General features: G+C 49.6%; 1 protein-coding gene across 1 annotated transcript in view; it reads right to left on the minus strand.

The window, feature by feature from the left end:
- Positions 1-9,062: 9,062 nt before the first annotated feature.
- The window catches only part of Ankdd1a (ankyrin repeat and death domain containing 1A), a 21,076-nt gene continuing 15,518 nt past the window's right edge, over positions 9,063-14,620 (minus strand). Inside the window, exons 12-15 of the mRNA XM_038324445.1 lie at positions 13,554-13,649; positions 12,837-13,041; positions 11,176-11,307; positions 9,063-9,162 (exon numbers count right to left, since the gene is read on the minus strand). Of these exons, the coding sequence (XP_038180373.1) occupies positions 9,101-9,162; positions 11,176-11,307; positions 12,837-13,041; positions 13,554-13,649 (495 nt within the window). The 3' untranslated portion in view covers positions 9,063-9,100. The remainder of the gene's footprint in view (positions 9,163-11,175; positions 11,308-12,836; positions 13,042-13,553; positions 13,650-14,620) is intronic.

Raw genomic sequence — 14,620 nt, forward strand, 5'->3', positions numbered from 1 at the left:
CCCACACACAAACATAAACGTTAAAGGCCAATGAGACGGCTCAGCAAGTAAAGAATTTGCGGCTAAGCCAGAGACCTGAGTTCAATTCCAGGAACTTACACTGTGAAAGGAGGGAGCCAGTTCCTAGAAGTATCCTCTGGAACCCAGACAGACAGACAGACACACAGACACACACACAGCAAATAAAAACGTCATATGTCTTAAAGAATATTGAAATCTCTACCTTCTCAGCCTTCTGCCCACTGCAGCTCTGGTCACGCTGGTTTTACAGGACAGCTCCAGGTACTTTGCTCAGGCTCCTAGGACAGCGTGGCCAGTGTGCCAACATGACAGATGTCCAGCTGGAGACCACAGTGCTTCCTCTGACTAGTGGGTTGACACCGCTTGTGAGCTAGGGAGCACGAGGAAGCCATGGAGGCGGGGCTTAGCATCTTAACTGGTTGCACCTAGGGCTCCAGGCACGCCTCGGTTTCTCTGTGCCACACGTGCAGCTGCTATGAGCAGCCGTCGCAGAGTCAGGAGATGAAGGACGGTACAGCTGTGCTTTCTTTCCTAATCCTCCTCAAGCTTTTCCTGCCTGCTCCTGCGAGCTACCATTTCCAGTCCTGACTAGTCTGGGCCCTGGCTTGTAATGCTTTTTCAGGCTGTTGCTGAAGCAGCCTCAACAGGAGCCGCAGACTTCTCAGGGCAAAACTACAATCACTCCTCAAAAAGTTTGTCAAACTTGCCCCCCACCCCTGCTCCCAGGCATCACGAAGCCTCTGAAACCCCCACCCAGACTACCCAGGCCCGTGAGGGTCAGAGTGGAGCCAGTGCTGATAAAATCTGGTGCACACGATGCGAAAGGAAGATGGGCGGGGCGGGAGGAGATGCTGGAAACTGAGGCAGGCCCAGCCAACTAGACAGGAAGCTGTGGAGTTAGGGATGCCACAGGACTGAAATGGCTGGGTCTTGGTTTCACCTGCCTCGCTCGGGTCCTGCCACCTGCTGCTCTGGCGCAGCATGGTTGTGGGTGGAGGCAGCTCTCTGTGAGAGAGACAGACCCTGACCAGGCTGATGGGGGCTGGGAGTGGGGGCTGTGACCCCAGTACTCCACACCCAGGCCGAAGGCCTTACCTGAAGAAGAAGGGTCTGGGTAGCACATTTCCACACCTACCGTATCCCCCAGACTCACAGAGGTCTGCCAACCCTTCCTGCCACAGGCCAGAACATGGCGTTTCCTACCACATTACGGCAGTGGCCCCTCACTGGCTCTCCCAGCCCCTGCCCTCCTCCAGCCTCCATGCCCTCCCCACACTGGTCTGATCTTGTCACTTGCTGGAGAAAATGGCTGGAACAATAAATGTGAGATAATATTGTAGAAATAAGACCAGTTTCTGAAATTCTAAAATAGGGCTTTGGGGCAGATGGCTCAGCTGTTAAGAGCGCTGGCTGCTCTTCCAGAGGACCAGGATTCGAGTTCCAGCACCCAAAGGACAGTATATAACTTTAACTAGATCCCAGGGCATCCAATGCCCTCTTCAGACCTTTGTGGGCACTGCATATACGTGATAAACACACATCCAGGCAAAACACCCATACACATAAAATAAAGGTTAAAAACTAAGATATTAAATATGGCTTTTTCATTATTTACTGAAAAACTGCAAAGGAAAAATTTAAAAAGCATAACTAGCCGGGTGGTGGAGGCACACGCCTTTAATCCCAGCACTCGGGAGGCAGAGGCAGGCAGATCTCTGTGAGTTCCACAGGAGAAAGATAACCAACTGTAAGAATGTAAATGTGTAGAGTATACTTGAATAGATTGCACTAGAAAGATAGCCAACTGTAAGAATGTAAATGTGTAGAGTATACTTGAATAGATTGCACTAGAAAGATAGCCAACTGTAAGAATGTAAATGTGTAGAGTATACTTGAATAGATTGCACTAGAAAGATAGCCAACTGTAAGAATGTAAATGTGTAGAGTGTACTTGAATAGATACTTGGGAGGTGGAGTCAGGAGTGATATGGCTGGGCAGAGAGAGGAATATAAGGTGGAAGGAGACAGGAGCACAGGGCAGTCTGAGGTTTGGTGGAGACAGATGGAGTCTGGAGACGCAGTCTGAGGACTGCCCCTTCGGTCTGAGCCTTGGTAGAGATAGAAGAACTCTCTACTGGCTAGCTGCTCTGCTTCTCTGATCTTCAGCATTAACCCCTATATCTGACTCTGGGTTTTTATTATAATTCATGCTACCGATTGCATTTTGTGCTTGCATGTATTTTGAAAATACATGTGTTTTTGTATTGTATTTGTGTTGTAATGCATATGTACTATATGCATATACATTAGGTTCTTCCCCACCCCCCGGAGCTGCTAGAACTCAGGGCATTTACACATTGCTGGGCAAGCACTTTACTTCTGAGGTACAAACCCAGTCAGGAAAAGATAAATACTTTTTTTTTTTTTTTGAGGACTGGGATGAGACAGGGTTTCTTTGCACAGCCCTGGCTGTCCTGGAACTCAGAGATCCACCTGCCCCTGCCTCCCGAGTGCTGGGGTTAAAGGCGTGCACCACCACTGCCAAATACATGTTTTTTAAAACAAGGAGAGTCACAGTTAGCAAGGGGACCAGCACTCTGAGGCAGATTAGCATTTGTTCCCCAGGAGGGAGAGAAAGGCCACAAAAGCACAACTTCCCTCAGAATCTTACAAGCTGCCTTTTCAGTTCCTAGGCACAGAACCCACGGACCTGACCTCGCATGAGCTTAACAGCCTGCTGGAACCAAAGCCCGACACAAAGGGGTGGGGACGCTGGACGTCACTGAGGTGAACCACAAGCAGAGCCCAGAGCCGCTGGCGTCCCAGCTCCCCTTCCCCAGGCCACTTACCTCACCTTTGCTGCAGACCAGAGATCGTTCTAGCTTGCCTCCTGTCCTCTTGACAGTTGACAACAATGCTCTTTTTTGGAGAAACTAAGAGTCTTGATTAGGGCTTCTGTGTGTCCGGCACAGCAGGCTCAGTAACAGCAGTCCATTCTGGGACTGGGGGTGGGGGTGGCTCAGCCTGTGAGGCACTTCCTGAGGAGACAGGCCCGCTCAAGCTCCCAGCCTCCATCCTCCATGGTTTTTCAAGACACCAACTTTTATTGTATGGCTTTGGGAATTGAGCCCAGGGCTTTATGTGCCATAGGTAACTGTTCTGCCAGCGAGGTACATGCCAAGCCCTTGGGTTTTTTGAGTCTGGGTCTTACTATGTAGTCTAAATTGGCCTGGAACTCCTGACCCACCCTCTGCTTGCTCTGCCTCTCAAGCGCTGGGACAATAGATGCGCACCACCGTGCCCTGCCAAGTTTTCACTATGGAACAGGAAATGGATTCCTGGCATGCCCTCTGTGGCCCTCCCGCCTCCCACCTCCTCTCTGCTCCTGTGTTCCAGGCACACGGATGGACTCCCAGATGAACCTGTCTCCCCACCCCCATGGCCCTGCACAGACCTCAGGCACCCTTAGCTCTGTCTGTCCTTCCCTACCTCATCTATCCCTGAACCCCCACTTCCAACTTCTCTGTAGGTGTCTCAGATACCCCATTCCACCTTCCCTGAGGCAAAAGAAATCTGACCATTCTTCGCCCCCACCCATTACAGGATGGAGACTTTAAGAACTTTTGTTTCAAAACAAAAATACAAAACTCGCTTAATAAACATTCAGATCTGTCATCTCACTCCTGCCTGTGTGGTACAAAATACCTTTCCCAGATAAAATAGGTGAGTGGACGCGAGATGGGTCTCCATTGCTCATACCGGCCACAGAAACCCCTGGGCTTCCGGAATCCTCTGCCGCAGCCTCCAGAGTAGCTGGGATCGTAGCTGTTCTTAACCAAACACAGTTTCCAGTCTGTTTTTGTTTTTATGAGAGAGGGTCTTACTATGTTGCCCAGGTTAGACTTGAACCCCGTTTTACTGGTCATCTTTACGCTGTGACAAACAGACAGAACAGGAGAAAAGACCTCTGTACACGGTTTCAGCCTACATCTCTTGCTCCAGTCCCTGCCAGCCTGCGGGGAGGGGGGCAGGGGCAGTGTTACACAGAAGGTGTGCCCAAGAGTGCAGCTTACCTCATGGCAGCAGGGAGCAGAGAGAGGAAGCCTAGGCACCAAGGGTCCTTGTGTCTTCCAAGGGCACGGCACCTAGTGTTGTAACTTCTATTAGGCCACACCTCTAAAGGTTCCTAACCCTCCCCAGGTGCCAAAAGCTGGGACCCAGGTGCCAACCTTTGAGCTCTTAAAGTGACCACAGCTGTGCCACATTCAGACACACCCACTCAGATTCAAATAGCAGCACCTGGGCTCAGGCAAGTGTCTGGCCTTGGCTTCCCATGTACCTGGGACTATAGGTGTGTGTGGTAATAAGGAACGGTGGTGGGCCCCATCCCACCACCCGGCTAGCTTAACCCCTGAAATAACCACATGGAAATTGTATTAATTAAATCACTGCCTGGCCCATTATTTCTAGCCTCTTATCGGCTAACTCTCCCATCTTGATTCAACCCATTTCTAATAATCTGTATGTCTCCTTGAGGTTGTGGCTTACCAGGAAAGATTCAGCATGTCTGACCTGGCGGCTGGCTCCATGGAGGCTCTCTCTGCCTGCCTTCTTCCTCCCAGCATTCAGTTCTGTCTTCCCTGCCTATCAAAAGGCCAAGGCAGTTTTCTTTATTCAACCAATGAAAGCAACACATAGAAAGAAGCCCCTCCTACACCAGGTGTGTGGCATCATACCCATCCCAAATGGCTGGTTTTAAAGCCTCTTTTTTTTCCCATTATTCTTAAAGATTTGTATTGTTTTTAGCCATGTGTTTGTGTTCATGCACGTGCGTGCAGGTGCCCTCAGAGACCAGAGACTTCAGATCCCCCAGAGGGGCAGTTACAGGTGGCTGTGAGGGGCCTGAGTTAGGTCTGGGGACTGAACTCTGGTCCCAGCAGCAAGCATTCTCAACTGCTGAGCTCAGGCTCTCGGAGTTGTTTGTTTCACGAGATTTGACTTTTAGAGTGACCAAGAAAGCTGAACTCCCTTCTCTTTCTCTACCATTGTCTTGCCATTGTTCTGCATCTGTGGAGGACATTACAATTGACGGACCAACATTGACGCTCCTTCCTGCCGGCCTTTCTTTGTTTCTTCCTTTCCTTCATTTTATTTATTGATTAATTGATCTTTTTAAGACTTCTCTTTGTAGCCCTGGCTGTCCTAGAACTCACTCTATATATAAACCAAGCTGGCTCTAACGCATAAATCCTCCTGCCTCTGCCTCCTAAGTGCTGGGATTAAAGGTGTGCACTACCACTGCCCAGCCTTCCTTTATTTTTAGACAGGGTCTCATGTGGCTCCATCTGGTTTTAAACTCACTATGTTTCTGAGCACGCCACCACACCTGGATTATGCTGAGCCAGGGATTGAACCCAGGACTTCATGAATTCTACCAGCTGAGCCATACCACCAGCTCATACTAAACATTATTAACTAAAGTCCAGAGCTTACATCAGGGCTCACAGTACCGTATGCCTCATGGGTTTTGAGCACTGTTCAATGTCATGTATCCACTATTACCAGAAAGAACAGCTTCATTGTCCTAATAGTGCCCTAGATGCCAACTTCCCATCCCTCCTCTCCATCCTCCCACTGAGCCCCAGGGACTGCTGGTCTTTATGCCGTCCACCGGGTAACCTTTTCCAGACACCATATTCTTTTACACACCTGCACATTTGAAAAGTTAAAACAGAGCATCATTTCATTAAGAGTTCTTTCTCCCAGCCGGGCAGTGGTGGCGCTTGGGAAGCAGAGGCAGGTGGATCTCTGAGTTCAAGGCAGCCTGGTCTACAGAGAGTTCTAGGACAGCTAGGGACAGTTAGAAACCCTAACTTTAAAATCTTTCTTCCACCGTTTCCCTAGTCCTATGGGCTCTTACTCCAAGGACACCACTTCTATTAGTTTCTGAGCCTTCATCTGGCTTTTATACAAACATGTACAATTAAAAATTCACTTTCATTTCTCAAACAATAGCACAGTTACACGTTGATTTTTTTCATTTAATTGATCTTGAAGTTCTTTCCAAAACAAGACTTGTGCTGGCCCCTTTTCCACTGCTGTTGTCCTGCTCCATATGCAGACAAACCAGATTTTATTTTAGAAATCTCCAGGAAACAGTCGGTTGTTTATCCAGAAAAAAAAGGGGGGGGGGTGTGTCCCGAGCCTCAGTACTTGGGAGGCAGAAGGAAAAAGATCTCTGTGAGTTTGAGGCTCAGCCTGGTCTCTGCAGAGAGTTCCAGGACAGCCTGGTTTTCACGGTGAGACCCTGTCTCAAAAACAAAACTAAACCACTAACATTATAGAAAGAACAGGCTAGAAATAGAAGGTTAGTGGGTTAGTGGCTAAAGCGACCTTGCGGGAAGGTGGCAGGAAAGGTTCAGAACAGCTGCAGGAGGTGACAATGACCAACCTGCTCCATATGCAACACTGCAGCTTTCAGATACTGGCCTTTGGTCTGACCCGGGCTCCAGACAACCTGAGACCAGGGCCCCCCCAACCCCCAGCCCCATCTCAGTCACAGCCCCTAACTGGAGAAGCAGAAGTGGCAAATGACAAGGCAAAACCAGGGCAATCTCCTCAGCGGTACGGCCAGAAAGAAAAACAAGACGATCATTCACTATTTTTATTTCAGTAGTTAAAACTGATAAAATAGACCTGGTGGCTGTGATGCACGCACGCCTTTAGTCCCTGCACTCAGGAGGCAGAGGCAGGTGGATCACTGTAGGTTCAAGGTCAGCCTAGTCTACAGAGTGAGTTCCGGGACAGTTAGGGCTACACAGAGAAACCTTGTCTTGAAAAACTGAGGCAAAAAAGAGAAGAAGAAGAAATTTCAGTTCCTCGGCCTTGCCCACTGCACAATCTCAGTGGCCGCCGTGGCCAGTGGGGCCGTCCTGGATGTGCAGGTATGAACGTCCCTGTCAGTGCAGCATGTTCTACTTCTCGCGCAACTGTTAAAGATGAAGTGGGAGGCTGAGAGACGGCGCAGCAGTGAAGGGTGCTTTGTTGCTCTTGGGGTTCAGTTCCCAGTGCCCACACTGTGGCTCGTGACCTCTGTAACTCCAGTTTCGGGGAATCCGATGCCTCTTCTGGCCTCCTCGGGCACCAGGCGCAGATGCGGTGTGCGTCCGTACAAGCATGCAAAACGTACACATAAAATAAAAATTTTAAATCTGAAAAGAAAAAAACTTTTAAGAGAGGGAAGGGGAGTCTAGCAAGATGGCTCGGTGGGCGAAAGTGTTTGCCATCGAGTCTCATGGCCCGAGTTCAAGCCCAGGACCCTAGGTGGAGGGAGAGGATTGACTCTGGCAGGCTGCCCTCTGACCTCCAAAGGTGTGACACACAGTAAGTAAGTCGATGTGGCAGGGGGCAGGCTTGGTGGCGTGTATCTTGCAATCCCAGTATTTGGGAGGCTGAGGTGGGAGGATCTCAAGCTTGAGGCCAGCTTGGGCTACCAGAGAGACCTTACCTAAGACAAAACCAAATGCTGAAAGGTTAACTCCGTGGTATAGCATGTACTTAGCAAATGAGAGACCCTGCATTCGATTTCCAGAGCACCAAAGAAGCACAACAGAATGACAGCTAAAATGTCTAAACGTGCCCTGTGATCCTGGGCCAGATATTAATCCAGAAGATGGCAAAATATTCACAAAACTTGAATGTGGTCTGAGATTCAAGAATAGTTTGTAAACACTGTTAGTTTCCTAATTTTTCCAAAAAGATTTCCTGTGTATGAGTGTTTGCCTGAACACACATCACACAGAGTCAAGCATGCACACACATGCACGCATTCACGCACGCTAACACCACATACAGGCAGTAATGTTGGAGGTCACCTGGAGTCAGAGTTAGAGACGGCTGTGCGCTGCCATGGGGGTGCTGGGAACAGAGCGAAGGGTCCTGTGCTAGAGCAAGGGCTCTCAGCCACTGAGCCGTCTCTCCAGCCTCTAACTTCCCGATTCCACACAACCACGCTGTAGTTGGGTAAGAGTTAACATTTACAGGGGCTTCCTGCAGAAAACTTGAACATTCTCAGTACTGTTTCGCAACTTTTGCTAAGTCTGAAATGATTTCAAGATAAAAAACATTTTTAAATTATATATCCAATTATTCACTTGGAGGGAAAGAAAGGAGAGACATGCCTCCTGGACTGTCAACACATACAAACGGACTTTTAAATACAGCTGTGGGATCAGCATGGCCGCTTCTGTCTGTTTGGCACTAGAGATTAATATGTTGTCCTGAACGACTTAAGGACAACCTGGTTTGGAGGGGATGAATGCAGCCCTTCCTGCAGGCTGGGTTGGAGGGAAGCTGGATTGATGCCATTGATTTGTGTTATGACCTGGACAAGCTGCTTCTCCCTGGACCTTGGTGCCCTAGCTGTAAAGACACCCTTGCACCTCCAGAGGGCGCTTCGTGATGGTCTAGGCTAAGGAAGAGACAGTGAGAGGCCTGGGGATAAGGCTCAGCCTGTATACTTGCCGTGCAACATAAGGACCTGAGTTCAACCCTCAGAACCCACATAAAAACCAGGGCCCAGGGGCACATGCTTGGAAGTCCAGGAGGATCACTGGGCTCACTGGCCAGCCAGTCTAGGTAGGGCAATGAGAGGCCCTGTCTCAAAACACACAGGCTGTTCAAAGTAAAGGTTGATCCAAGTCTCCCCAGGAATATCGAGAGAGTCTCTGTCTCAAAACAAAAAAACCACGAGATGGACAGTACCTGGGGAGGAATACCCGCCAAGCGTCCTCCGGCCTCCACACATGTAACGCATGTACACACATATGCACCCTCACAAACACAACAAAGTGGGCTGAGAGTTTCAAGGGCCACACTCCTGAGATAGGGTGACCCAGAGAACCTAGAATAGACACATCCCCCATCTTCCAAAAAGTCTGAGAGTTTCCTCACGGGGGCGGGGTGTCTACAGTCCAGTAGCTGGAGGACTGTGTGCAGGCACTGTTCCGCCAGCCCTTACGGAGATCCTCTTCCATAGGAGATCCTCTTCCATACCGTCGTCCCGCACCGTTCCCACAGCTCACATGGCTGTGCACCTCCTGGGGGCCCTGGGCTCTCCGTTTGCCATCTTCCTGGTGCTTTCTGTGGAACACAAGACTCCTGTTGCTCGAGATGCATCAGCTCTGCCCCCACCCCGCCCCCAGGGTTGGTTTGTGTCCTAATTCCCTGTGGGGCTTTGTGCTAGGGAAGACACAATTGCTGTTCTTCAGAATACTTGGGAGGGCTGGAGAGACGGCTCAGTGCTTAAGAGCACTTGTTGCTCTCCAGAGGACCGGAGTTCTGATCCCAGCCCCGGCATAGTGGCTCATAACTGCCCCTTCCTGGTGCTCCAGCATCTTCTGATACACACGCAAGCAAAACACTCAGACACAGATAAAATGAATATATAAATATTTTAAAAAGAATATTTGGGGGGCAGATGTGGTGTACAAGCCTTTAATCCCAGCACTGGGAGGAAGAGGCAAGGGGATCTCTGTGAGTTTAAGGCCAGCTTGGTCAACAGAACAAATTCCAGGCCAGACAAGACTACATAATGAGACCCTGGCTCAAAAAAGCAGAGAACCCCAAAACAACAACAACAACAACAAAAATAACAATAAAAAAACTGAGTTGGGCAGTGGTGGTGCACGCCTTTAATCCCAGCACTCGGGAAGCAGAGGCAGGTGGATCTCTGTGAGTTCAAGGCCAGTCTCATCTACAAAGTTAGATCTAGGACAGCCAGGACTGCTACACAGAGATACCCTGTCTCAAAAAATAAAACAAACAATAACAAAATGGTAACATCTTATTTTATTATTTATGTAAGTACCTGAGGGCAATAATAAAGTAATTTTACAAGCTTGAATTTTTTCCAAGCACTACCATGTGGATTACTTGGAGACAGAGTCTCACTACAAAGCTCTTAGCTGACCTAAAGCTTGCTATATAGAGCAGACTAGCCTGGAACCAGTAGTGAGACTCCTGCCTCTTCCTCCTGATTGCTGGAATTAAAACCCAGATGTTTTGGTTGTGGTGGTTGTTTTTGTTTGTTTGTTTGTTTTTCAAGACAGGGTTTCTCTGTGGTTTTGGAGCCTGTCCTGGAACTAGCTCTTGTAGACCAGGCTGGCCTCGAACTCACAGAGATCCTGCCTCTGCCTCCTGAGTGCTGGGATTAAAGGTGTACGCCACCACCACCCGGCTGTGGTGGTTGTTTAAAGAGTATTTTGGAAAATGAGGTTGAGGATAGAGCTCAGCTGGTGGAATACCTGCCTGGCATACACCAAACCCTGAGCTCTTCCCCCAGTAACATATGAAATGGGATGTGCTGTCTGTCGCTCACCTCTAATGCCAGCCCTTGTGAGGCACAAAAGTCATTCTGAGCTACAGATTCAGTTTGAGGCAAGCTTGTGCTACATAAAACCAAGTCTCAAAAACAAACAAACAAACAAACAAAAAACCCAAAAAACAGTTCTTGGAAAACAAAACAAAACAAAACAAAAAAAGGTATTCCCTAATCCCTCCACCCTGAAATGCCTGCACTCCTCACATGGCCTAGAGGAGGTGTGGGACAGCCACCATGCAAGAGCTATTTTTCCTTCTGCTTCATAGCTAAGGCAGCCTTCGTGGCTGCCAGTAACTGCCTACTAGCCCACACTGCGGCTGCCCCATTCTGCCCATGTTGATGGACACTCCATTGCGTAAGGCTTTTTCATCAGCCAGCTTGCCTTGAATGAGGGATTAGTTCCACAGCTTTTGTTCCTGCTTGTTTGAAAGTCCCAAGTCACTATGGGAATCTCAAATTAAGTTTTGGGGAGTGGCATGGTTAAGTACCTTATGCTGGCCTCAGAAGGCTCAACTCAATGTTTAAGCCAGTCTGTGGCTCATCTCTCCTAATGAAAAAAGAAGTCCCAAGGCTGTTTTTGGCCTTATTCCCAACTAGAAGGCAGAGACAGTTGAGGGGTAGAGATTATAGTGTCATGGGTGACTTCGGTGGTTGTGAAGGGCATGGGGTTCACTGGTGATATTACTCAAAGACACAGTGGGTAAGGAGGCCTTAGTTTGTCTGGCCTGAGTGGTCCTTCAAGGGCCCAAACATTCCAGCCAGGGCTCACTTACCAGCCAGGTCTCTCCTGCCGATGGCCACAAGGCCCTCAAACAGTTCTTTGCTGGGGTTCTTCCCAGCTGTGGCCACACCATGTAGCCAGATGAGGAGCATCCGGTGACCATGCTCCTGGTAGCTCCTGGTTCCTGCAGATGATGAGAGTAGAGGCCACCATGGCACCTTCCCAGAGCATGTATTTGCTGCCCTGTACTGCATCCTAAATGCACCCAGCAGGAGAGAGGCCTTTCTCTGCTATCGGTAGCCTGAGTTGGAGGTCAGGGTCACAGTACACACAGCTTCTCAGATGGGGTGGGTGGGTGATTGGTGTCTCAGGTCAAAAATTTTCCACAGCCTCAGGTTTTCTCTGAGGCATCTACCTGCCTACTCTAAAAAATGGCTTATGTTAGCAAGGCAGGGGTGGCACATGCTTTTAATCCCTGCACTTGGGAGGCAGAGGCAGGCAGATCTCTGTGAATTTGAGGCCAGCCTGGTCTACAAAGCGAGTTCCAGGATAGCTAGGAATGTTATACAGAGAAACCCTTTCAAGAAAAATTTAAAAAAAAATGCTTATGACTTCAAGGTACTGGGTTACCCAATTATATGCTTCCTTTCTAACTGATCACAGTCTATGCCTCAGGCACATGTTGGATCTGACATACAGATTAGATCTAACATAAGAAGCAGCCTAGTGAGAGGCAGCTGGCCATCTTTGTGCCCCAGCACTGGTTTATGGTTTTCAGCCTTAGATGCTCACTAGAAATCTCTAAAAATTCTACTTTTGACCCATCCATTGACAATGCATAGTGTTTATATCTTCTGGACTTCCTCAAGTATAGGAATCACAGCATTTGAAATGAATTTACTCTTTTCCTTTTCTAGTATTTATGTTTCTCTCTCTGTCTCTCTCTGTATCTGTGTGTGTGTGTGTGTGTGTGTGTGTATGAGTGTTTATGGTGCATGGGTGTGTGATGTATATGAGTGAGTGTGTGTGCATATGGTGTGTGCACCTGTGCCCTTGCATGTGGAGGCCAAAGTTGAGCATCGCGTGTCCTGCTCTGTCACTCTTCCTCTTACTCGCGTGAATCAGGTCTCACTGAAGCTGAGGTGTGCTGTGCTGTGCTGTGCTGTGCTGTGCTAGGCTGGCTAACAAGCCCTAATGATCCTTCTTTATCTGCGCATCCGCCACTCTCGGCACTGTGGTTAAAGATGCACAGAGCCATGCCCAGCTTTTACGTGAGTGCTGTGGATCTGAACTCGGGTCCTCACATTTGCACACCGAGTGCTCTCACCCACTGAGTCATTGCCCCGACGTGATATTCTTTTTGTCTATTTCTTTTTCATGCCTTTGTACCAGGGTCTAGATGCCTCAACTGATTTTAAATAAGACTGCCAACAGTGGCCTTTCTTTTTCCCCACAGGGAACGGCGTTAGCTGAGTATATAAACGATGGGTATGGAACCCAGGGGTATGGGTTCCAGTTGATTCTGCAAAATTTAAGGTCACAAAGGAGGGTAGAATAGGGGCGCATAGCCTGTGCAAGAAGCCAGGGGTGCTTTGGAAGTAGCGTGGGCTGTGGGTTGCACGAGCTTCTGTCCCCACCAGCCAAGAACTCAGAGCTCATCTCACATACCCCCACCCCCTGGCTGCCCTGGTGGAGGGCAGGGTAAGGTGGTACCTGTCCACTGCTGCTCAATGGCACAGACATGAGCCTTTGTGAACTCCCAGGAATATGCCAGTTTCTTCCACTCGTTGGGCCTCAGATCCTGAGAGGCCAGTCGCCAAAGCACAGAGCGGAGCTGCTGTGTTTCCCGCCGGTGGTCTTGTTTAAAGGTCAGGTTCTTCCTAGTGGGGTCGCTGGTGTCCCTGCATGAAAGGTGGTCCTGTGGGGGCAGATCCCAAAAGTGCAGGAGCCGTCTGGGGCCTGCCTCATGATCGTAACACAGGTGATAGAGCCCGGGAACCCGAATCAGCGTGGGCCTGAGGCTTCACGTCTGCCACCCTGTGTGTGTCTTGCCCTGACCACTGGATACCACTGTTCCTCCCTCTAGAACTCACCTTGACTTTTAACCCGTTGCCATAGTCAAAAGAGCACTACCATGGCACCTCCTCCACAAAGCCTCCAGCCAGAGACCTCCCGGTTTTCACCCCACTTCTCTGTCATCCATGAAATTGATGTATCCAAACCAATTCACTTCTTGGCCAGGATCTCACCAGCACAGAATTGAGGCTGCCTCCTTTCAACATGTCTGGGTGCTTGCCCATCTCCAGGTCCCCACTATCTGGGTGGTACCCAAGGCAGAGATGAGCACCCACTTAGAGACAGGGCCCCAGAATTGGTTGAGACTCCACACACAGCCAAGGCTTTCCAACAGGAGATGAATGGAAGTGCTACCTTCTCCCATCTGTAGAAACGATCGGCTTTTATGATCATGTCCACCAGGCCGACATGGTTGCTGCGGGCGGCCACTGCCAGGGCTGTTTTTCCTTGCTGCAAAGAAGAGGCAGAGAAGCTGGAACTCCTGCAGGGCAGGGCAGGGCAGCCTCTAGACTTACTATTATTCCAGCAACCACTTCCAGTTTCATCAGGACCAACTGTGCCCAGAGCTGGGCTGGAGAAACAGCTCAGAGGTTGAGAGCCCTTGCCATTCTACCATGAGGACTAGTTTGGATCCTGGCACCCACACTGGATGGTTCACAACTACCTGCGACTCCACCTCTTCCGATTACCAATGATCTGCACACACACTCTTCTGGCCTCCGTGGATATATGCACTCACACAAGCATAGGCATATACACACTTAGAGCAATGGTTCTCAGCCTTCCTAATACTGTGACCCTTTAATTCAGTTCCTCGTGTTGAGGAGACCCCCAACTTCATAAGTTTAATTTTGCTATTGTCATGGATCATAACGTAAATATCTGACCCAAAGGGGTCGCGACCCACGGGTTGAGAGCCACTGGCCTGGCATCTATAAAGCCAAGCAGCCTTCATTCCCTCTTCAACCCCACCACGACGTGATGTCCCCACTCTCGTTTCTCAGATGAGGAAATCAGAGCCTGGAGTTGGCATGGGCCATCTTGCCATACCTGCCTACTAATCCCCAGGCACCAGACCCGTTGCTCCAGGCCTCCCACACGGCAATCACCTGCAGGGGTCTGCAGGGATGTGGGAAGCTGCTCTTTAGACACAGCCAGCTTCCTGGGTTCAGCTCAAAGCCGTGAGTTCCGCCCAAGTCTGGCCTTCAGCCTCACCCCACCCCATGGCCTCCAACCATCTAAGGAAGGGGCCACCCTGAGTCACCCCGAATTCTGTTGCATGAGCGGGGAGGTGTTAGGCTGTGTGATGCTGGCTGATCCTGCTACCCCTGACACCCACCACGTGACTTACAGAACTAACAGTCTGGTGGGCGAGGGGTGAAACAGAAATCAACCACAGCCCGAGCAGACCATAGGGCCAC

Source organism: Arvicola amphibius, chromosome 3 (assembly GCF_903992535.2).
Source record: "Arvicola amphibius chromosome 3, mArvAmp1.2, whole genome shotgun sequence".
Taxonomy (NCBI): Eukaryota; Metazoa; Chordata; class Mammalia; order Rodentia; family Cricetidae; genus Arvicola; species Arvicola amphibius.